The 24,701-nt window shown below is 51.2% G+C and overlaps 1 protein-coding gene across 33 annotated transcripts in view; it reads right to left on the reverse strand.

Annotated features, from left to right (window-relative positions):
• The window catches only part of NCOR1 (nuclear receptor corepressor 1), a 1,832,391-nt gene that overhangs the window by 187,899 nt on the left and 1,619,791 nt on the right, over window positions 1-24,701 (reverse strand). For all 33 annotated transcript variants that reach the window (XM_085649294.1, XM_085649293.1, XM_085649281.1 and 30 more), the window contains 2 exons: window positions 17,890-18,041; window positions 7,774-7,988 (listed from right to left, as the gene is read on the reverse strand). In XM_085649294.1, the coding sequence (XP_085505420.1) occupies window positions 7,774-7,988; window positions 17,890-18,041 (367 nt within the window). The remainder of the gene's footprint in view (window positions 1-7,773; window positions 7,989-17,889; window positions 18,042-24,701) is intronic.

Raw genomic sequence — 24,701 nt, forward strand, 5'->3', positions numbered from 1 at the left:
GGGTCACCCGGTGCAGGGCGGTGGCGCCGGGCCACGTTCCGGTCCACCGGAGTGACTGTGGAGGGCTTGGATCAGATGGCCATCAGAACGTCGGTCAGTGCTTCATTGAACTGCAGCAGAGGCTCCGAGGAGCTTACCGGCGGTTGAAGCACTTCAGTGAGGAGATTAGTCCTCACGGCCACAGCAGGAAGCTCCAGCCCGAGGGCTTCGGCCGCCTTGCGCAGCACCACAGAATACGTAGCACCCTCCTCCGTAGCCACGGAGGGAGGAGAGATGAAGCCAGTGTCAGGAGAGGTATCAAGATCACTGGCATCCCCCAGTTCGTCTGCCCAGTCCTGAGATAACTGGCACTGCTGAGCAAGAGGGTCCTCAGACCCCTCCCAGTCATCTCCGTCATCCGACTCCTGGTATACAGGTGGAAGGGTCGGAGCCGGGCGGAAGATGAACCTGTCATTCATCGGCACCGGATACGACGCCACTCCGACGCCGGGCCCGGACCGGGACTAAACTGGGGAACGGCGTCGTCCGAAGGCGGGGGTCAGCGCCGGCGGAGGGGTCGTAAGGTTGACCGGCGTCAACCGGGATCCAGGCCTGGATCCCGCGGGGTCCTGCGGCGTCGGGACCGAAGTCGACGACGGCGCCGGGGCCCCTGGCTCGCTAGGCCCCCCAGTCGAGCCTGTGGGGCCCGAAGGCACGCCGGCAGGCGTCGACGGCAGAGCCAGGCTCCTCATGGCCACAAGGAAGTCTCTGATCTCCGCCAGAGTCACGTCAGACCCAGGGACCGCCCGAACCCTCAGCCGAGTCGAAAAGTGATGTTGCCTCTTCGACTTCTTCTTACTGTGCTTCGACTTACCTGAATGCGAGGACTTCGACCCCGACGAGCGGTGATGGCTGCGGCTCCGCGGCCGGTCCCTCGACCTCCTCCTCGACCGGGACCGTGAGTGGTGCGGAGCCGACAGCCGGATCTCGAGCAGCTTGCGGGACCGCTCCTGCCTAGCCTTCGAGGTCAAGACCCAGCAGTCAAGGCACGACTCGGCATCGGGGTCGGCCCCAGGGCAATAGAGAAACCGGCGGTGGTGATCTGTGACCGACATCAGTCGGTGACAGGCGTCACAAGGATTGAATCCAGGCATCCCTACCGGCACCAGAGTCAGGGTCGACTGGAAATGGAACCAAAAGAGTTCAAAAAGTTTAGTCAAAAAGTGACTAAAAGGGTATGCTCTTCCCGGATCGGCGCTTACTGGCGAGGAAAAAAGAAGAACGACGCCTAGCGACGCGCAAGGGTAGTGTTGACGAAAAATCTTTCCGGATCCAGCCTGACGCCTGGGGATATTCTAACGTGAGGAATCTAACTAACGTGTTTCTTTCAGATGTGTTTCTTTCAGATGGCTTTATCGCCAAACAGGTGAGTGCCATCAAAGGGCATGTCCATGAGTAAGCTTTGGACATCTGGCGAGAACCCGGTAGATCTCAACCAGGTGTGGCGACGAAGCGCCACAGTCTTAGCAATTGCTCTACCTAGTGAGTCCGCGGTGTCCAAACCACACCGGATTGTGAACTTAGCCGCATCTTTACCCTCGGCAACAGCTTGGGACAGCACAGCTTGGATCCCTTCAGGACACTGAGGCAACACCTGTGCAACTGTATCAAACACCGCGTGGGAATAGCGGCCCAAGAGGCAGGCGGTGTTCACCGACCGCAGCCCTAAGCTGGCCGAAGAGATCAACCGCCTACCAAACTGCTGCAGCTTCTTAGAGTCCTTATCCGGCCGAGCCGTGGGAAAGGCACTCTGGGATGTCAAAGCTTGGATGACCAGGCTCTCGGGCGTAGGATGAGTGGTCAGAAACACAGGGTCACCTGGCGATGACGCCTGGCGATGTTCTTATCCACAGGGGCCCCTGTGGCTGGCCGCGACCAAGTGCCCAGTAAGACGTCAGTGAGGCCGTCATTAAATGGTAGCAGGGGCTCCGACAAAGTGGACGCCGCCTGGAGCACCTCAGTGAGGAGATTACTTTTTAGGGCCACAGTAGGCAGATCAAGGTTGAGGACCTCAGCTGCCCGACGGAGCACCACCGTGTAAGAAGCGCCCTCCTCCATGGTAGGCAGAGAAGAGGCAAACCCCGGGTCAGAGGAGACATCAAGGCCGACGGCCTCCTCTAACTCGTCCGCCCAGTCCTGCTCAGAGTCACACTGACTAGCAAGAGGGTCCTCGGACCCCTCCCAGTCGTCCTCCGCCGTATGTGATACAGACTGCGGCGGCAGGGAAGGGACCGGGGAAGGAACAAACTGCGCCGGGCGGGGCTGAACCGGCGCAGTGTCCCAAAACGGATCCCAGGTAGGGACAAATTTGTCCTGGAACCTGGGCAGGGGCGTAACAAATGGCATCCTCTGTGGTGCCGGGGGCAGAGGCGAGGGTGGCGCCGGAGCCAGCAGCGTGGGACCTTGTGGCGCCGTGGCCGGAGCGAGCGGCGCAGGATCCTGGGTTGCCGGAGCCGCCGGCAGTGCCGACAGGATCCTGACACAGGACCGTGGGGCCCAAGGGCGCGCCGGTGGGAGCCCGAGGCCTAAACAGGCGGTCCATGGTAGCAAGAAATTCTTGCACCTGTGCGGGAGTCGCCGACGGACACCGATAAGGTGGGTAGGCCGCAGGACTCCCGGGTTCCGAAGGAGCCGCAGGGGCAGAACCCCTGTCCCCCTCGTCCGCATCCAGGGACCAACGGGGGGACATCGAAGACCGACAACGCATCTTCGACTTCTTTTTGTGTCGTCTCTTACCCGAATCCGAGGGTGAAGACTTGGAGCCCGAAGAGAGATGATGGTGGCCCCGCGAGCGTTCTCTGGAGCGGCCCCTGGACCGTGAACGGCGCGGGGACGAGTGCCGGACCTCAAGCAGCTTTCGGCGCTGCTCACTCAAGGCCTTCGGGGCCATGGCCAGACAGTCCATACTGGACCGGGAGTCATGGTCGCTCTCCAGGAAGTAGAGACAGACGTCCTGGGGGTCTGCCACTGGCATATTGCTACGGCAGGCCCCACAAAACTTAAAACCAGGCATCCCTACGTGCATCAGAGTAGACTCAAACTTACAGGAGACAAAAAGATAGTCAAAAAGTGACTAAGGTACGTGCTCTAACCGGATCTGCACTTACTGGCGCAGAAAAAGAAAGAACTGACACCAGCTCGCATGGGTGGCGCCTAAGTCGTCTCCGTGACGTAATCTCGGCGCATACGACGCCAGCGACGGATGCAGAGCCGCACAACGCCACCTACTGACGTGCAGAGGTACTGCTAGCGAAAAGGTTCCGGATCCAGTCTGACGCCTGGGGATATTCTAAGGTAAGGAATCGAACACCAACGTGTTTCTTTCAGATAAAGGTATACTTGTGTTTTATTTGTAGAACCATGCAAAAACAACAGTTGATGGACAGACCGCAGAACAATGTCATACATTCACCCCAGTACAGAGATCTGGGTCTAAATCCATCGTTTTTTTGCTCCCCATGCCGTTCCAGTTTGAACCCAGCCATATGCAAATCAGTCTTGACCCTGTGCCTCATGGGAACAGTCCGCCCCAAACTTCCAAGCCAGGTCCTCCCTGGACTGGAAACAAGCATCCTAGGACAGTTTTTGGGGTTTCAGCCAGGATAGCTTGATTTTTCATCCTAAGTGGGATGGGTATGCCCAGACGTGGGTCCCTTGCTCACTGTGCCACTGGAATCAAGCTAGCCTGGCTCAAGAAGGGTGACATACCCTGAAACCGGTCCCAGGATGCTTGTTTCCGGTCCAGGGAGAACCTAATCTGGCAGTTTGGTCTGGACTGTTCCCATGGGGCACAGAGTCAAGACTGATTTGCATATAGCTAGGTCCAAACTGGGGTGGCGTAGTGGGCAAAAGAACGATGGGTTTAACCCAGATCTTTTGACTGGGGGAGAATGTGTGCATTGTCAGCATTCCGTCCGTCATTTGTTTGCTATAATTATTTCTAGAACCAAGCAGGACTTGGTACAGGTAAGTAGAATATGCTTTTCAAATGCAAAGTTTTACAAGGAAAAGCAGTTGTGGATGAAACTGTTCAAAATACATAAAGATTACTTTGGAATACTTTAAAATTACTTTTGAATTACATCAACTATTCGAGTGATATACCTAGATATCCCACCATGGATCCTACAATACAAAGGTAAGTAAGACAATTTTTTATTCAAAACACAGTTACTTTTCTTCCATACAAAACACAGATCAACAAGTTTTTTACGAACAAAAACTTGTATCATTGGTTCCTATGGGGAAGGGAGTGTTAACGGTTTACAAGTAAGTAAACAACCTGCAAGTATGGGTTTTGGATCGAGGGTTCCCAAGGTCCAGTTAGAGGATGCAGGTGACGTCAGGGAGTATTGAAGGGGTCAACTCACAGTGGACTTGCACTCTAAAGCACATTGCTGGATCAGTAGGCCACTTGGATACGGGCCATAGGTGTCGGGTGCAGTGGTGGTTCCAAGCGTCGAGTTTCATCATCCTCAGCAGGCTCAAAGTCTTTCTTTGGAGTTTCTTTTAAACAGAGCTGCTGTTCACAGGAGATCCAGTCTTTGTTGAAGGCAGTCAGTCCTCCCAGGGATTCTGGAGGTCACTGGCTGCAGAACAAGTCGACTTCGGAAAACTGCAGACTGGCTGGGGTCTAGTCAGTTCTTCTTTACAGCCTCCTGCTGTGCAACTTTTTCTGTCCTTCTTCGTAGGTTAAAGGAATCTAGGGAGGCAAGGGTCAGGGTGTTTTAGGGGTGTTCAGGTCGGGACCAATAGGTCCCTTCCTTAGGGCAAGTACACCACCCTATTATGTTACCCTTGAGTGCGAGGGGAGCACGAGCCTCTCTCTAATTGGCGGGTTCCCATCATCTTTAAGATGGACAGGACTGAGAGGAGTGCTTCACTTCATCTCTCCCACCTGATGGGTAGGGTTGGCAGAGGTGGGTACACCTCTCCTCCCAACTTGGTTTTCCGCCAATTCTCCCACCCAAAGAGGGGGTCAGAAACAGTGGGAGCCAGTTGCTGGGAGGAGCAAAAGGCAGGGACAGTTTACAAAGGTGGCAGGCCTCCGAAGCTTCCCCTTCGTGGACATAGCCCATCCTGGGGCAAGAGGCATGACACCCCTTCCCAGGATGGGCTTTGGTTCTGGACCCAGAGAGCAGAGGACCTCTACCCAGGGGTCCAAAAACCTGTCTGTTGGTGGCAAAATGCAGGCAGCAATTCAAGAACCACACAAGGGCTGGTCGTCTTTCAGGGGGCAGCAACATGTCTGCTGTGTGGCAGCCTAGGCAGCCTCAGAACAGACGTGGATTGTAGGTTAGGTTTCAGGGGGCCTCTCTAAGATGCTCTCTGTGGTGCTTGGTACATTAAATCCCACACTGGAATCAGTGTGGATTTAATGTGCTGGGCAGTTTGATACGAAACTTCTCAGGCTTCAGTGCTGCCATTATGGTGCTGTGGAGTTCGTGTTTGACAAGCTCCCAGCACCATGTACTCTTAAATGGCAGCACTGCACTTACAGGGCCCAGGAATGGACCTGGGTACTGTAGGGGCACAGGGCTCCTGCCTCTGTGCCCACACCACTGGCATAGGGCACCCAGCTAGAGGGGTGGCTGATGTATGCCAGGGCAGTGTAGTTTGTGGGCATGGCACACAGGGATGTGTGCCATGTCGACTCTCTGTTTCGTCTTGTACCCAGACACTCAGCCTGCCAGGGCAGTGTGTGGGTGTTAGGGTACAGGGCCTCTAAGGATGGCACAATGAGTGCTGCAGCCCTTAGAGGCTTTCCCTGGTCACAAGGTCCCGGGTACCTAGGGTACCATTTACCAGGGGCTGACATGTGGCAAGGGTTTGCCAATTTGGTTTTGAGGTTTTTGTTTAGGGAAGGAACATAGGCCCTGGGCACCTGATTGGCAGGAGTCCAGGGCACACTCAGTCAAAGTACATTCAGCAGATCAGCAAAAAGTGGGGGCATACCATGCAAGAAAGATGGCACTTTCTCACAATGACCAACCCCCCCCAACCAGATACTATTTATGGCTTTACTGCACTTACAATGTCTAAGAATGGACTTAGACACTGTAGGGGTACAGAGCTCATGCAAATGTACCCTCACATGGGGGCTAGTGCACCCTGCTAGAGGGGTGACTTATAAATGCCTTAGGCAGTGGGTTGGAGGAATGGCACACAGGGATGCGTCATGTCGACTCTTTTCTCAGCACCAAAACACAGAGTCTGCAATGGCAGTGTGTGGGTGTGAAGGTGCAGGGCCTCTAAGGGTGGCATAATAAGTGCTGCAGCCATTAGAGGCCATCTCTGGTCACAGTGCCCTTGGTACCTATGGTACCTTTCACAAGGGGTTTACCTGTGGCCAGAGAGGTGTCAATTGTGGGTACAAAGGTGCAGGTTTGGGAAAGAACAGGCCCTGGGAACCTGATTGGCAGGGACCCAGGGTACATCAAGTCAAAATGCATCATGTGTCAGGCAATAAGTGTGTTGGGGTGGGTTTACTGCAACAGTAACCTACTTTCCTACACCAGTCAGGCCCAGAAAAGCTCTGACCAGAGTCTGAGTAGTTGGAACTACTCAGTCCATAATGGTTTGGATTTTGCTCTGTAGGGGTTGAACTTGGCCTCTACCTACGAGGTGGTCCGAGTAAACAACTTTGCTCTGCCCTAACTAGCACTTACTGGCCTGGATAGTGAGACCAGACTTTTTCAAGACCTCAAGTACACTCCTGAAGTGGATCAGGTGATCCTGCCAAGTGGAACTAAAGATAGCAATATTGTCTAGCTATGCTGCACTGAAGTCTTCCACACCTTCCAGAACTTGATTTACCAACCTCTGGAATGTGGCAGGTGCATTTGAGCAACCCAAAGGGCATTGTAATGAACTGATAGTGCCCACCAAGAGTTAATGCAGTCTTGGGTTTAGCATCATCTGTAAGTCTGATCTGCCAATAGCCTGCAGCCAGGTCAAAGGTGCTGAGATACTTGGTGGCAGAAGCCACAAAAAAAAAAAAAAAAAAAAGAAAATCATATAGTATGAATTTTGTACGAGCTGTACCAAGGTCCACATTTTCTTGAAACCCACTAATGAGAAAGACAATTTGAAGATCGCAATGTTGGGTAACATGGAGTTCAGGAAAATGTCCAAGGGAGGTATTCGAGGTGTGAGGATTTTTGACGACCATGTTTAACATAGCAAAAAATTCAAGATGCTTTTCAGAGCACTACTACTGAATAGACAAATTATGCACAACATTCAATCATAAACCGATACATCTAACAAAACGAAAAAAGGCAAAAATATACAACAAGGAAAATTATAGCTGCAGAGGAAACACTAATGGTTGGAAAACAGGCCCAAACACGGTGACATGGTGTCTGCTATTAATGGGGGACTTCAAGTAGCCATGACAATGCAACTCGTTGAAAATGTTGTAATATAAACAGTAGGAATGCAACTTCCATTTTAACATGCCTCCAATAGTTATCAAATGTGATGAGATTCAATGGGTTAAGATAACTATGTCTTAGCACTCTGCAAAAGGTCTGAAAAACTCAATACTGCGTAAAAACCTCTATTTTGAATTATAACAGATGAACAAGGTTATTATTTGCAGCTTCCATTTCTACACACCCCTTAAGGTATCCAATACCAAACTCAATAGTTTCCAAGGTTTTTCAACTGTGTTTTAAAATAGTGTGCTGAAAATTCACTCTATTAATGGATAACAAAAATCAATCTTCTCACCTCCCACGGGACTTCTCTGTGAGGTTTTCTGGGGATACTCTGGAGCTTGGCCGTGAATGGTGAACTGCCTGTGATTCAGGACTGTATCGGTTAGATGACTTGGGTCGAACAGGAGCCACCAAGGAGCCAGCTGCCAAATTTTGGAATGAGGACATGGGGGACTGCTGAGAAGTCGGAGTTGCTTGATTTCGGGCAAAATCCTGCGTAATAATTTGCTGAAAGCAAAGGTGAAATAGCATGTTTAACTCCAATGTATAATACGCAACAGCTTGTAGAGCTATAAAGAGTTGATAAGCCTTCACAACGCATCACTTTCAGGAAATCAGCAATGATTGGCCCTCAAAGGAACAGACTACAGTGATTGATATGAAAAATGCTGGCAAATTCAAAGGCCGAGATACAAGTCCAAACGTTACTGCTGTATCAGAGTATTGCTATGTGCAACAGTTCAGATAATAGTGACCATGTTAAACTATCCAGATAGAAGTTGGCAAATCATTTTTGGAAGTACATAGGTGCTGGGTTTTAGCAGGGGGTTAAACCTTTGTGAAGCGGTCCACAGACTATGCAAGGGATACTGCTGCAATGGTACTGGAGCCCATTCTGGTCTTGGAACTACAATGTGTACACACTGGTACACATTGTTGGTTCAAGAAGTCACCCCTGGTTAAGGTTCTACTTAAAGGAGTCACCCCAAGAAACAGGATAGGTCCAAAATGAAACGTGAATCCACCCACAAAAACATATATATATGCATACATATATATATTATATATACACATACATACATACATACATATACACATATACGCACAAGTTACGACTTGTGTAACGATATATCTGTAAGAGACATTAGTTAGTGATAGATTCGTTACTTTAGAATATTCCCCAGGCGTGTCTGGATCCAGAAAGTTTTCTGCTTGGCAGTACCACTGCGCGCCAGTAGGCGGCGCCGTGCTGCTCCGCACCCGTCACTGGCGTCGTGCGCGCCGGAATTACATCACGGAGGCTATTTAGGCGCCACCCATTCGCGCTGGCGTCAGTTCTGTACACAACTTACCGCGCCGAAATGCAGAGCCATGCGAGAAACTGACCGTTGGTGCATAAAAACTAGGGCCCTAAAAGGGGATGACCTTAACCCTAGTAATCAGTTCGCAGAACGGGGAGGATGGGTGGGGCAGTAAGGAATCTATCACTAACTAATGACTAACTAACATCGCGTCCCAAGGCAGTAGTGGCTGCAGTTGCCCTGGTCAAATGGGCACGCAGTCCCAAAGGAGGCGCCTTCTTGGCCAAGGAATAACATGCTTTGATGCACAGAACGACCCACCGGGAGATGGTCCGTTTGTGCACCGCCCGACCTCTTTTGGCACCCACGTAGCCAACAAAGAGTTGATCATCCACCCGGAACTGCTGTGTACGCTGCAGATAGAATGCGAGCGCCCGTTTTGGGTCCAGACGGTGGAGCCGCTCCTCTTCCCTTGAAGGATGCAGAGGGGGAAAAAAGGTGCGCAAAGTGATGGTCGGCCCGATGTGGAAGGGCGTTACAACCTTTGGCAAGAAAGAAGGACGTGTCCTCAGAACCACCTTGTTAGGAAGAACAGAAAGGAAAGGAGGTTTGGAAGAAAGAGCCTGGAGCTCACTCACTCTCCTGGCAGAGGTGATAGCTACCAGGAAAGCCGTCTTGAGAGTAAGAAGACGTAAGGGACAGTTATGAAGGGTCTCAAAGGGAGCGAACATCAGAAAAGTCCAGACAAGATTCAAGTCCCACTGAGGCATTATGAAGGGCACAGGTGGGAACGTATGCGTAATGCCCTTAAGAAAACGGTTAACAACGAGGGACTTAAAAAGAGAAGGCTGACCTGGAAGCCGTAGAAAGGCAGAGATGGCTGTAAGATAACCTTCAACAGTGCCCAGAGCTGAGCCCTGCTGGGCCAAAGAGAGAAGGAACAGAAGAACCTCAGAAAGAGGGGCAGCAAGGGGATCCACAGTCTTAGCTGTGCACCATGCCACAAATCTGTTCCACCTACAGGCGTACACTGTTTTAGTGAAGGGACGCCTGGCTACCAGGATGACATCACAGACTTCGGGAGGAAGATCGAAAGGTGTCAACTGTCGCCGCTCAACTCCAAGCATGGAGGTGGAGGCTGGACATGTTCGGGTGGAGGACCAACCCCTGCTGCTGCGACAGAAGATCCTCCCGAAGAGGCAGACGGATCGGGGGATCGATGCTCATACTGAGTAGCTCAGTATTCCATACTCTTCGAGACAAGTCCGGAGCCACAAGAATAATTTGGGCCCGGTCGCGCCTGATCTACTTCAGCACTCTGGGCAGAAGTGGTATAGACGGAAAGGCGTACAACAGACCACAGCTCCACTCGAGACAAAAAGTGTCCCCGAGCGAGTGCCACCTTGGAAATTCCAACGCGCAGAACTTATGACATTGTGCGTTCTCTTCGGTGGCGAATAGATCTAACCAAGGCTCTCCCCATCGCAGAAAGAGACCTTGCGCCACGTCTAAGTGCAGACGTCACTCGTGATCCACCATGCACCGGCGGCTGAATTTGTCCGCCCTGGGGTTCAGAGAACCTGCCAGGTGATGAACCACCAAGGTAATGCCCTGATGTTCCAGGCATGTCGAGAGGCGCAGCGCCTCCTGACATAGGGTCCAGGACCCCACCCCGCTCTGTTTGTTGCAATACCACATGGCGATGGTGTTGTCCGTGAACACCTGCGCAACACTTCCCCGGACAGAGGGAAGGAATGCCTTCAGTGCAAGCCAGATCGCCCGCAGCTCCAGAAGTGATATGGAGCCAGGACTCAGCCGGAGACCAGAGGCCTCTGATCTCTGCCTCTCCCATGTGGCCCCCCAACCCAGGAGGGACGCATCCGTCACTACTGTGTGCTCCGGTTGGGGACGTCATTCTGGCGCGCACGATGCCAGTGACTGGCGCGGAGCCTCACGGCGCCACCTAGTGGCGCGCAGGGGTACTGCAAAGCAGAAAACTTTCTGGATCCAGACTGACGCCTGGGGAATATTCTAAGGTAAGGAATCTATCACTAACGTGTCTCTTTCAGATGAACAAGTTACTTACCTTCGGTAACGCTTTTTCTGGTGGATACAGTATCTGCCTGTGGATTCCTCACCTTGTGAATATCCCCTGCGCCAGCATTCCACGGAACTTTTCTTTCCCAGCACTCCACGTCGACGTGGGCGACGTCATAATGCATCGGCTCCGCTCGCGACTCCGTACGACGTCGCCGGAGCCATAAGAAGCCCACGTCGGCGTGATGACGTCAGTCCCACCCATTTTTTTCGAGCCTTTGAGGCGAACAGGCGAACCAACGACAACTCCAAGTATACACAGTATACAGTATACCAACACATATACATAGCATACAAAGAAAAGGAATGCTAAATAAACAAGCATTTCCTACAAATGAACAAGAAAGTATACAAACATTTCAAACAAGACCTATTTCGTGGTATACAAAGGTGGACAACAGGGAGGCGGGTGGGCCAGTGAGGAATCCACAGGCAGATACTGTATCCACCAGAAAAAGCGTTACCGAAGGTAAGTAACTTGTTCTTCTGATGGATACATCTGCCGGTGGATTCCTCACCTTGTGAATAGATTCCCACAGCAGTCCCCACTCCCGGAGGAGGGTGTCCACCTTCCTATACCAGAAAGTCTTGCAACACAGAGCGCGCGAAGTGGCCCTCCCTCCTCATCTCTGAGTCAAAGCAATAATGCTTTGCGAAAGTATGGAGGGAGGCCCAAGTCGCGGCCTTACAAATATCCGCCACAGGAACATCCCGGGCCAAAGCAGATGTAGATGACTTAGCCCTAGTTGAATGAGCTCTAATGCCCTCAGGAGGAGTCTTACCAGCCAGGGCGTAGCAGATCTTGATGGTAAGGATGATCCATCTCGATAGCGTGCGCTTGTGCACCGCTTTACCCCTGGAATGACCAACGTAGCCAATGAAGAGTTGATCATCCAGACTAAAGTCTTTAGTTCTGTCCAGATAGAAACTCACAGCCCTCTTCGGGTCCAGGTGATGGAGTCTTTCCTCCTCTTTGGAAGGATGTGGATGAGGATAAAAAACAGGGAGAGTAACAGACTGCCCCAAATGGAACGGAGTAACAACTTTTGGCAGGAAACCAGCCCTGGTCCTGAGTACCATCCTTTCAGCATGTAATGTAAGAAAAGGGGGTTTAGAGCTTGGAGCTCACTCACCCTCCTTGCCGAGGTTATGGCTACAAGAAAGACCACCTTAAAGGACAACAGCCTCAAAGGACAGCTATGTAGAGGCTCAAATGGGGACCCCATTAGAAAGGTTAAAACAAGATTAAGGTCCCACTGAGGCATTACAAAAGGAGTGGGAGGAAACATGTTCGTAAGGCCCTTGATAAACCTCAGTACAACTGGAGATTTAAATAATGACGGTTGATCAGGTAGACATAGAAAAGCAGATAAGGCCGAAAGATAGCCCTTGACCGTGGCCACAGCACAGCCCTGCTGAGCCAAGGAAAGGGCAAACTGGAGCACCTCAGAAAGATGTGCTTTTAAAGGGTCAATGGATCTCTCGCCACCCCATTTAACAAACTTGGACCACCTGTAGGAGTAAATGGACTTGGTGGAGTGTCGCCTGGCCGATAAAATAACGTCCACCACATCAGGTGGGAGAGAGAAAGAACTCAGGTTGCCCCGTTCAATCTACAGGCATGAAGGTTTAAGCTCTGGAGGTGCGAGTGTAGAACCTGTCCCTCCGACTGCGAGAGGAGGTCTGTCCTCAAAGGGAGACGGAGCGGAGGGCACGAGGAGAGGTGGAGAAGATCTGTGTACCACACCCTTCTTGGCCAATCCGGGGCGATCAATAAAACTTGGGCCCGGTCTTGGCGAATCTTCCTCAGAACCAGAGGAATCAAGGGTATGGGAGGAAACGCGTAAAGGAGTCGTGAGCCCCAACTCAACTGAAACGCATCCCCCAACGCCCCCTGCATCGGATACTGGAGACTGCAAAATGACGGGCAGTGCGCGTTCTCACGGGTGGCGAACAGGTCCACCCAAGGGGTCCCCCACGCCCGAAAGACGTGACAAACTACCTCCGGATGGAGCCTCCACTCGTGGTCGGCGGAGAACTGCAGACTGAGACTATCCGCACGCACGTTCAGCACCCCGGCCAGATGATTTGCCACCAGACAAATCCGATGGTCCTGAGCCCAGGACCATAGACGCAGAGCCTCTCTGCAGAGACAACGCAACCCCACTCCTCCCTGCTTGTTGACATTCCACATCGCGGTAGTGTTGTCCGTCAGGACTTGAACAGACTGACCGCGAAGGGAAGGGAGGAAGGCCTTGAGTGCCAAACGAATCGCCCGTAATTCCAGAAGGTTGATGTGAAGCAACCTCTCCTCTGGAGACCAAAGACCCTTGATCTCCAGATCCCCCAGATGAGCACCCCACCCTAGAGTGGATGCATCCGTAATCACTGTGGCCACCGACGGAGTCAGATGAAAGGGCTTTCCTTGGGACAGATTGCCCTCCACGCTCCACCAAGATAGATCCGCTGCAGCTTCTCCGGAGATCCTGATCGACTCCCTGAGATCTCCATTGTGCTGATACCACTGCCTGCGGAGGCACCACTGGAGCGCCCTCATGTGCCAGCGTGCATGGTTGACCAACAGAATGCAGGAGGCGAACAGACCGAGCAGGCGAAGGACCTTCAGAACCGGAACAACCGCTCCATTGTGGAATAAAGGGACCATTTCCTGAATGTCGAGAATCCTTTGAGGAGGAGGGAATGCCCGACACACAGTAGTGTCCAGTACCGCCCCTATGAACAGGCTGCGTTGAGAGGGCACCAGGTGAGATTTGGGCACATTGATCGAGAAACCCAAGTCGAATAACAGCTGAGATGTTACCTGCAGATGATGTTACACCATCTCTGGGGACTCTGCCTTCAGAAGCCAGTCGTCCAGGTAGGGGAAAACCGGAATCCCCGACCTCCTGAGATGAGCAGCCACCACTGCTATCACCTTTGTGAAGACTCAAGGTGCGGTAGTAAGACCAAACGGAAGGACCGCAAACTGGTAATGTTGCGACCCAACCGTAAAACGTAGATACTTCCTGTGCGACTTCAGGATTGGGACATGAAAGTATGCATCCTGCAAGTCGAGCGACACCATCCAGTCTCCTTGCTGCAACGCTTGAAGAACCTGCGCAAGGGTCAGCATCTTGAATTTCTCCTGTTTCAGGTAAAAGTTCAAGATTCTGAGGTCCAGAATCGGACGCAAACTGCCGTCCTTTTTGGGAATCAGAAAATACCGGGAGTAGCACCCCTGACCCCTTTCCTGCTCCGGAACCACCCCTATTGCACCCTTCTGAAGCAAGGCTAGAACCTCTTTCTGCAGGAGAAGCAGATGATCTTCCGAGCAATAACCTTGGCAAGGAGGGTAAGGGGGAGGAAACTCCCAAAAGGGAAGGGCGTACCCAGTCTCTACGAGGTTCAAAACCCAAAGGTCTGTTGTAATAGATTTCCCACCCCGTAGAAAATAGGACACCCGACCCCCCACAGGACTTACATGATCCGGGATGGGGGATCTAGGGCTGCTTCCCTGAAGCCTCATTGGGAGCAGAGGAGGAGGACGAAGAAGAGGGGTTGCGACCAGAACCTCTCCGACCCCTCTGCTTCCCTCTATAGGACCTATAGAGGGGATTCTGTTGTTGCTTCTGCTGCTGCTGAGGCTGTCGGAAGGAGCGAAAGGATGATCTTCCGAAACCCCTAAACTTCTGAAAAGCTGAACCCCTAGAAGGAGCCTGCAGACCCAAGGACTTTGCCGTCAATCTGCTGTCCTTAAATCGTTGAAGGGCAGAGTCTGCCTTCTCCCCAAACAGTTTCTGTCCATCAAATGGCAGATCCACCAATGTGGCCTGAACAGCCGCCAAGAATCCAGAGGAACGGAGCCATGCCTGTCTCCTTGCTGCTATAGATGACTCCATAATTCTTGCCACCGAGTCCGCCGTATCCAGCCCTGACTGGATCACCTGCCTGGCAGCTGCCTGAGTGTCCGCAACTACCTCCAAGAAGGACGACTTATCACCCTCAGGCAATTTAGAGGCTAAAGATTTAATAGAGTCCATCAAAGCATGTACATAACGCCCCAGCAGACATGTGGCATTAGATGACTTCAGTGCCATACTTCCTGAAGAGAAGGACTTTTTAGCCGCATGATCAACTTTCTTGGACTCCCTATCTGCTAGAGACTGAGGGAATGCACCCAAAGCATGTTTCGAACAAGAAGCCTGCACAACCAGGCTCTCCGGAGATGGATGTGTAGACAAAAAATCAGGATCCCCAGGAGCAACCCTGTACCTTCTTGCCACCTGTCTGGAAACCGCCGAAGAAAGAGGTTTCCTTCACACCTCCAACACCGGTTCCAAGATGGCCTCATTAAAAGGCAACAAAGGCTCCGAAGTTGAAGTCGGAGAGTGCAACACCTCCGTAAGCAAGTTAGACTTGTACTCCACAGAGGGTAGCTGCAGATCTAACAATTCTGCGGCTTACTTAATCACCACATGGTAGGGTGCCAATTCCTGTGGAGGAGAAGATCTTGCAGAAGTATGCTCCCACTCTGGGGTCGTATCCAAACCACTTGCTTCTTCTATTCCCTCAAACTCATCCGAAGAAGAGTCGACTTCACCTTCTTCCACCTCTGCTCTATACCTTCCTTCCTCCAATACCCTCTGGGCCTCCCTTCTTGATCGGATCCGGGGAGCCGGCGTCGTCGACGTCGTACGCTGCGTCGGTGGAGCCAGAGGTACCGGAGTAGGCGGAGCCACAGGAGTCGGCGGCGCCGGACCCGGCGCCGACGGCAACGGCGTCGAAGAAGGCTCCGAACCAGGATGATCCATCCGAAGCCTCGACGGATCCCCAATCGGCGCCAGAAACTGCCACAAAGGCGCCATCGGCATAAAGGGTAAAAAGGGGGCCTGAGCATAATGCTGCGGCACCCCTAGCGTATATGCCATTGGACCCACGGGACCAGTTGGTGCTCCGGATGGGAAGGCCGCCCTATTAAATATACCATACATGGCATTCAGAAAATGTGATGAATCGGTACCTGGAGCCGGGAATTGCGGATAAGGAACAGACCCTGTATCCCTTTGTGGAGTCTCCGGCGTCGGCTCCGCAGTGTCTTCCACCGGAGCCGCAGATTCATCAGGCACCGGAGCAGGCTCTTCCTGTTCCTGCTCATCCATAGAGACCTCCGACTCCACTCGCACCGGAGTCAACGCCTTTGACGGAGCCGGTGACTGCGCCGAAGAATGCGCTGGAGCCCGCTTCGGCTAAGGGGATCCTCTCGGAGACTTCGAAGGAGAAGGTGACAAGTCCTTGCTTCGGCGCCGACGGGGCGAAGTCGACCTCGATTTCCTGCTCTTCGAGGACCGACGTCGAGAAGATTGCTTTCTCTTTTTATGATGTTTCTTCGACTTCGACGACCTCGAAGTCGACGACTCCCTCCTCGGCTTCTTCTTTCTTCCTCTCTTCTCCTCACCGATCTTCTTCATAAAGAGTTTAGTCTTCCTCTCCTGCAGTGCTTTAGGATTCATCCTCCTACAGCAGGCACAGTCTTCCATATCGTGGTCCGAAGAAAGGCACCACAAGCAGTCCTGATGCGGATCAGTCATGGATATCAGACCTCCACACTCCCTACAGGGCTTAAAGCCCGACTTCCTCATCGAAGACATACCAAATTTTCAACAGTAACACGGTCAAACTACAAAGTAGCTAGAGAGCACTGGAAAAAAACGTTGCGCGTCGACGGCGCGGAAAAAAGGGAACTGACGTCATCACGGCGACGTGGGCTTCTTATGGCTCCGGTGACGTCGTACGGAGTCGCGAGCGGAGCCGATGCATTATGACGTCGCCCACGTCGACGTGGAGTGCTGGGAAAGAAAAGTTCCGTGGAATGCTGGCGCAGGGGATATTCACAAGGTGAGGAATCCACCGGGAGATGTATCCATCAGAAATACATATACACACATATATATATATATATACATACATACATGCATCCTAAAATCTAACCATTCTAACAAGTAGGACCACACACAAGAAAAGCATTGGGGGGTCTTGGTAATGTTCTGGCGACCCAATGTATGGTCAATGGTGTCTAAGTAGGGACACATACTACAAAATGCAATTCCCTAGAGTTCAACAATCATTTAAGAAAACAACTGGTAGTCTATTTTATGGTCCAAAATGTCTAATGAACCAGTAAGTTTACTTGTTGTCTTTTAGGGACTTTACCTCAAAATTAACTGGTCCTGGTCAAGTTTATCCAGTGGTATGGGTACTCAAGTGGCAATCTGAAGGACACGGCTGAGCAAGGAATGCTATATCGGTGACTAAGACTGTTCTTATTAGTCAAAGTAAAAAGGTTGCAAAAGTGAAGCCAAGTTGAAGATCTTCATAAACAAAATATAGCACTAATCTGAAGGCATTTAGGCAGAAACCTAATAAAATGGGATTTGATGTAAAGGACAAAGCATGTTGTTTATTACCGTCTCTATCTGCCTTCATAAAAGATAGCATTCGCAATGTCTTCAATCTCAGAATACAAATAGGCAGTCTGGAAAGTCCTAACAGTACTCATCTATCATTGAAAGCTATGCCACCATCCTCAAACAAACTGGTATAGATGTATGAAACGTAACAAGTGAACATTCTTAATGGTTGTGGATTGGAAGCACAGTAATAGTAAGCAAAAGCCAATGCAAATGCTAAAACAGAACAAGGCTACCAATGTGGAACCTGAATACATGTGACGTTACAAATCGTATATGGTTCAAATGGAGCACTTCATCTGGGAAGGCGAAATTATCAGCTTCTGAAAGTTGCATCTAAGATTTTCATTTACCAAACATTCTGTTGTAGTAGGACAGCGGGCACAGAAAACTCCATATTAGATGAGTTTGCAGTCTTCCACTAATACTAGAAAGACTGTATAGTATTAATGAGTTGTAACCGATGTTCAAATGATCCATTTGAACCATTATCTATCACATATGGAGCATGCATTAAGACTTGCTGTGGGTAGAAACACCTACACAGATGTGATCAGCTAGCGTGATCAGTCGGTGAGTTTTCGGCACATGTCCAGCACTTTCAGCCTGGGAGGTTGGAGGAGGCTGAGGGGAAGGGGATTGTTGTGCACGAAAACGATTAATCTGGCCTTCATACTGTCGAGTTGGCTCCGGTGCTACACAGAGAGAAGACAAAAGACAACAATTAGCTTATGGGTTGTTACGGAGAGTATGAATTACAATAATATTCTATAAAACAATTTGAGAGAATGTTAAAAACTTTTAAAGTCTCAAACATGACAGAAAGCTACAATAGAGGCACATATGTAGTCTCAACCCCCTCTCATGAAACATTACAAAATGTGGTCTGTCTTGTCCTCACCCTCGAAAAGAAAAAGATACATACCTTCGATAACTTGCCTCAAAGGGGCCATGTTCAACTTGTATCTTTGCTTAGTAACTGACTTCCCGTCTCTGCTCCCCGTGCCAGCCTCTCTGCCACAACAATGCGGTAGCCTTCCCCCCATAGCCCTTCAAAGGCAGCTTCACTTTTGAAGCCTGCCTTGTGGGGCGACCACTCAAGTGGCTTCTTGTAGGAGGGAGCTGCCACCTCCCTGGCATGCAATCCCTTATTGTTCTCCTTCCTGAGAGTCGTTAGCACGTTTCTTCAGGACGGCAGAAAGCCGTCTCGTGGAGCAGGCTCCATATGTGGCCGGGAACAGGAGTTATAAGGGTAACAAAGTGGCAGCTTCTCTAAAGCTGCACACTGCAATAAGTTACATTAGTTTCGGCTTGGGATTCAAGTCAGGCTTAATGTAATGAGTTGTTTGATACCTTGCAGTGCTCACTTTGGTCGCACCATTGTGAAGTTAACACACCTGAGGGGGTCAGCGTGTAACCCTGTACTCGCCAATTGAGCGATAAAGTCTTTCTAAAGTATAAACTGTAGTTATGTGTATTGTACTGTAAGAAAATGCAAAGTTAATTTTTCGCCTGTGTCATATGTTGACCCTGCCATTAGGGCTCAGTAGGCCTACCAGAGGGTTGACTTACACACAAGTCCAGGGAAAGTGGTGGCTTTGCTATTGGTTTTAATGGCAAAGTCGGGCTAGCAGTGCAAGACTGCTCTACCAGTCTGCAGTGGCGGACTGGGGGACTTGTTGTACCTGGAGGACCTTCAGAGGGGCACAAGTACCACATACTAGGGCCTTACTAGCCACTTCCAATTGGGTATAAGCAATTCTATAAAGTCTTTAGGGTCAGAGCACTGGCAATGAGGTCTGGTTAATAAGCCTCAGTGCACTCTGAGTCGACAAATCAGCAGCATCAGTTGTAAAAGGTGGGGGTGACCATACAAAAAGAAGTATTTCCTTACCGCTAGGCTCACATCAACAAAAATCTTTTTGGATCGGGCTTCGAAGCCTTTTATATACTCCTTTGGCTAGTGCCGCAGGAAAGTTGCCCGCAGACAATTTTAAGGGTGAGAAAACGTGTATAACCAAGACTTTAAGGCAAATGATATTCTGAAAGAAACTGGGCACCACCTGGTGCTGGCCTATTTTTCCTTGTTATGGTCCCGTTAGCAGCTGGAGTGGGTAAGGGTTTGGCACTGATGGCAAGGACATGATCCAGTAGGGCTTCACAGAAAGGAAGCAGAGACTCTGCTGAATGAGGTGAAGGCTACAGCACCTCTAATAAAATGTTGGCCCTGATTTCCACAGTCAGCAGAGAAAACTCTCCTAATTACACCATGATAGACGGCCACCCTGTAGGTGGGGAGCAATGGGACAGAAAAATGCCACAGGGGTCCTCGGAGTTCAGTTAAGGCGAAATGTTGAGTCCACAGGACTCCACAAGTTCTCTGAAACCCCCAGGGCCTCGCCTGGGTCTGAATCCAAGACAGGTTGTATAAGAAGAAGCTTTTCGCTTTCTATTGCTTCTTCTCCATGAGGCCCTTGCCTCCCTTCTAGACCTCTAAATCACCCCCAAAGTCTGTAAAGTCGAGGGAACGGGTTCTGACCTTGGTATCAACCCTATAGGGTTGGTGCCTTGATTGTGTCGGAGAGAGCACAAGTGAAGTCTGTTTTGGCACCACAACGCCGTAATTGGGATGAGGAGTTGTGGTATCAACTGAAGCATGAAAGGTGGGAAGGCAGTGTGGGGTGACTCACCAGCGGTACTCTGCACGACAACCCAAAAGGAACTATTGTGTTAGAAGGTATTTCAAAGAGGACCATACCCCACTTGAACACTTCTAAAATGGCTTTCAGCTATGGCTTTGGATCCATACCAGGAAGTCGGGATAGGGTTGTGTGGTACTCTTCTGACGCACTGCAACAAGAATTGATAGCCCACTCGATCTTCATTTCTGTCACAGCAGAACCTAAGGATGTGCTTAGGATCTAAATTGTGCAATCTCTCCACCTCTTTAGAGGAATGTAGTGGAGAGAAGACCGCAGGGAGCAGGACAGACTACCCAGAAGAAAAGGCAACACCATCTTCAGAAGAAAGGGCATTCGAGTCTGAACAACCTGCACCTTGCTTGGGGACTGAGCAAGTAGTACCGAAAGTAGCATACTTTGCCCTTCTGCACCACTATGCCAGTTCATTTGCACCTTTGGCAAGCAGCATCTGAACTTCTTTGGCTAAGATGGGAGGATGTTGTACTTATGTCGGAGGACAAACTGGTGAAACATGCGGAGTGGCAAACAAAAATGGAAGGGTGTAACCATATTTAACTTGCAGGACCCATGGTTAAAAGCGAATGCACACCAGCTGGATAACATACTCCTGTCTTCTATAAGTCCCCTATGACTTGCAGAATGGAGAACTAAAGTGGCTAATGCCACATACGAGGTAGAAGATGATGAATGTTGTATCTGCTGGTGGCCCGCGCCTGCCAGCAGACCTACAAAAGGGCTGGGCAACCTGTCGGGACTTCATCCTTAGACAGGACAGACCAGTTCCCTCGAGAACGGTTGGATAAAGGGGTGAAAATAATCAGAGGGAGCAAACATATGGAAAGATGAGTTTCAAGATCCTGCGCAGATATTCATGTAAAAGAAATTGTCTGTTGCATGCAAAAAACAGACTATAGAGACTATGCTGAACGAACAAGTTACTTACCTTCGGTAACGATATATCTGTAAGAGACAGATTAGTTATAGATTCCTTACCTTTAGAATTACCCCCGACGTCAGACTGGATCTTTCGTCAGCTGTACCCCTTCGCGTCGAAAGGTAGCGTCGGTAGGCTCCATGTTCTTTGTTGGCGTCCTGGTCGACGGGATGACGTCACAGTATCTACTTAGACGCCGCCCTCGCGCCCGGACGTCAGTTCTTTTACACAACATTTCACGCCGGAAGCGCAGAGTCATGCAAGATAATGACCACTGGTGCACAAAACTAGGGCCCTCAAAAGGGATTCCCTGACCCTAGAAGTCAGTTTGTAAAACGGGGAGGATGGGTGGGGCGGTAAGGAATCTATAACTAATCAATGTCCCTTACAGATATATCGTTACCGAAGGTAAGTAACTTGCTCATCTGAAAGAGACAGTTATAGATACCTTACCTTTAGAATAGATACCCCAGCAATACCAACCCCGGAGGTGGGTTTGCGAACCAAGTTCACACCAGAAAATCCTGGAGAACAGAATGGTCAAAGGAGCCGTCTCTCCGGACTTGGCTTTCGTGAACGTGTGCAGCGATGCCCACGTGGCTGCCTGACAAATGTCATTAAGGGGGACTTCCCTTCCCAAAGTAGTGGCGGCTGCCGTCGCCTTGGTGGAATGGGCACGCAGTCCCACTGGAGGCTCATTCTGTGCCAAAGAGTAGCAAACTTTAATGCACAAAACGACCCACCCAGAGATGGTCCGTTTGTGCACGGCCCGACCTTTATTGGCATCCACTTATTCGACAAAAAGCTGGTCATTCACCTGGAATTGCTTCGTGCAATCCAAATAAAATGAAAATGCACGTTTTGGATCCAGATGGTGGAGCCTCTCTGCCTCCTTAGAAGGATGCAGAAAAAAGGAGGGCAAAGTAATGGTTTGACCAATGTGGAAATAAGTAACCACCTTGGAAAGAAAAGAAGGTCTGGTTCTGAGGACAACCTTGTTCGATTGAACAGCCAGAAAAGGAGGCTTTGAAGAAAGAGCTTGGAGCTCACTCACCCTGCGGGCAGAGGTGATGGCAACCAGAAAAGCAGTCATTAAAGTAAGAAGTCAGAGAGGGCAGTTATCGAGCAGCTCAAAGGGAGCGCACATAAGTTAAGTAAGAACCAAGTTCAAGTCCCACTGAGGCATTACGAAGATGGGTAATGCCCTTAAGGAAGTGAATAACAACAGGGGACTTGAAAAGAGAAGGCTGATCAGAAAGCCTAAAAAAGGCTGAAATGGCTGAGAGGTTGCCCTTCAGAGTGCCCAGAGCAGAGCCCTGCTGGGCCAGAGAGATGAGGAACAAGAGAACCTCAGAAAGAGGGGCAGAAAGGGGATCCACAGCCTTTGCTGTGCACCATGCCAAAAATGTGTTCCATCTGCAGGCATACACCGTCTCAGTGGAGGGACGCCTGGCTGCCAAGATAACATCAGAGACTTCGGGAAGAAGGTCCAAGGCGGTCAACTGCTGCTGCTCAATCGCCACGCAATGAGGTGGAGACTGGACAGGTTCGGGTGGAGGACCGTCCCAAGCTGCTGCGACAGAAGATCCTCCCGAAGAGGTAGTCTGATCGGAGGAATGATGGCCATGTGTAACAGCTCGGGATACTAGACTGTTCGTGCCCAATCCGGAGCGACAAGGATGACTTGGGCCCGATCGCGCCAGATCTTCTTCAGAACTCTGGGCAGAAGCAGTATAGGCAAAAAGGCGTATAGAAGACCGCAACTCCACTCGCAACGAAAAGCGCTGCCTAGCGAGCGCCGCCTTGGAAATTCCAACGCGCAGAATTGCTGACATTGTGCGTTCTCATCGGTGGTGGATAGATCTAACCAAGGCTTGCCCTCTTGCTAAAAGAGACCCTGCGCCCCCTCCGAGTGAAGACGCCATTCGTGATCCATCATGCGGCTGAGGTCATCCGCTCTGGCATTCAGTGAACCTGCCAGGTGTTGAACCACCAGGGATATGCCCTGATGTCCCAGCCATGCCGAGAGACGCAGAGCCTCTTGACATAGGGTCCACGACCCCACCCCGCCGGGTTTGTTGCCGTACCACATGGCGGTGATGTTGTGCGTGAACACCTGCACTACTTTTACCCGGACAGAGGTAAGGAATGCTTTCAGAGCAAGACGGATTGCCTAAAGTTCCAGAAAGTTGATGTGGAGCCCAGACTCCGCCGGAGACCAGAGACCTCTGATCTCCGCCTCTCCCATGTGGCCACCCCACCCCGGAAGTGATGCATCCGTCACCACTGTGTATTCCGGTTGGGGAAGGGAGACGGATCTGCAGTTGACCCAATCCCGGTTCGTTAGCCAGCACTGCAATTGACGTGCAGTGCCCTCCGATATCAATCATTCAATCATTAATTTGTAGAGTGCACTAATCACACGTGAGGGTCTCAAGGCACTGAGCGGGGGTGGGGGTGCAGCTACTGCTCGAACAGCCAGGTCTTGAGAAGTCTCCTGAAGGTCAGCAGGTCCTGGGTCTGTCGCAGCTGTGTGGGGAGAGTGTTCCATGTCTAAACGCAATCGGAAAGATTCCCCTGATGCTGCGCCCACTGGAACTTCAGGTCCCACTATAGAGCCCGCATATGCCACTGGCAGATCTACCAGAAGGATGGTGGAGGCCATGAGGACCAGCAGCCTCAGGGTCATTCTGACCGACACCTGGGATATAGGCTGAAAGATCGGAATCATAGCCTGAATATCCAGGACTTGCTGCTTGGGAGGATCAACCTGAAACTGCGTTGTGTCCAGAACCGCTCAGTTGAAAAGGAGCTTCTGAGAGGGAATCGGGTGCGACTTCGGCACATTGATAGTGAACCCCAGCGAATGCAGGCGGTCCGCCGTAGTTTGGAGGTGGGAGAGGACTGCCTGGGGCGAGCCCGCCTTCAACATCCAGTTGTTGAGAAGACTGAAACCCCTGATCTGACCAGATGAGCTACGACCACTGCCATCACTTTCGTGAACACCCGAAGGGCGCTAGTAAGGCCAAAGGGGAGCACGGTAAACTAAAAGTGCTCGTGGCCTACCGTGAACAGCTGGAAATGCCAGTGGACCGGCAGGATGGGGATGTGAAAATGAGCGTCCTGCAAGTCCAACGCTACCATCCAGTCTCCAGGGTCGAGGGCAGACCGGATCTGAGCTAGCGTCAACATTTTGAACTTCTCCTTCCGGAGGAAGTGGTTGGCGTTCCTGAGATCCAAGACAGGACGTAGGCCTTTGTCCTTTTTGGGCACCAGAAAGTAGTGGGAATAGCAACCACGACCTCATTCTGGGGTAGGAACTCGCTCGATGGCTCCCTTGGCCATTAGAGCCATAACTGTTGGAGAAGGGCCGGATGATCCTCCGACATTCAATGGTACTGAGGTGGGATGGGTGGGGAGGGAGGGGTTGTGGGATGTAGTCTCGAAGGGGAGGGAGTAGCCCCTTTGGGGAATCTGCAAAACCCACCTGTCCGACGTGATGGTGCGCCAGTGGGGAAGGTGATGGTGACTACTGTGGCCCACTGGTGATTGGCGGCCCTGAAAGGTCAGACTAGGAGGGTTTTGGAGGCTGCTGCAGAGGGGGCGGTGGTGGATTGGCCTGCTCGCTGGCCCCCAGACCCACGGTGATGGGTCCCACGTCCGAGCCGCGCAGGGGCGGAAGAGCTTGCGCAGGCCTGTGGCTCTGGGTGGAACGTGGT

This window comes from Triturus cristatus, chromosome 3_2 (assembly GCF_964204655.1).
Source record: "Triturus cristatus chromosome 3_2, aTriCri1.1, whole genome shotgun sequence".
Lineage (NCBI taxonomy): Eukaryota > Metazoa > Chordata > Amphibia > Caudata > Salamandridae > Triturus > Triturus cristatus.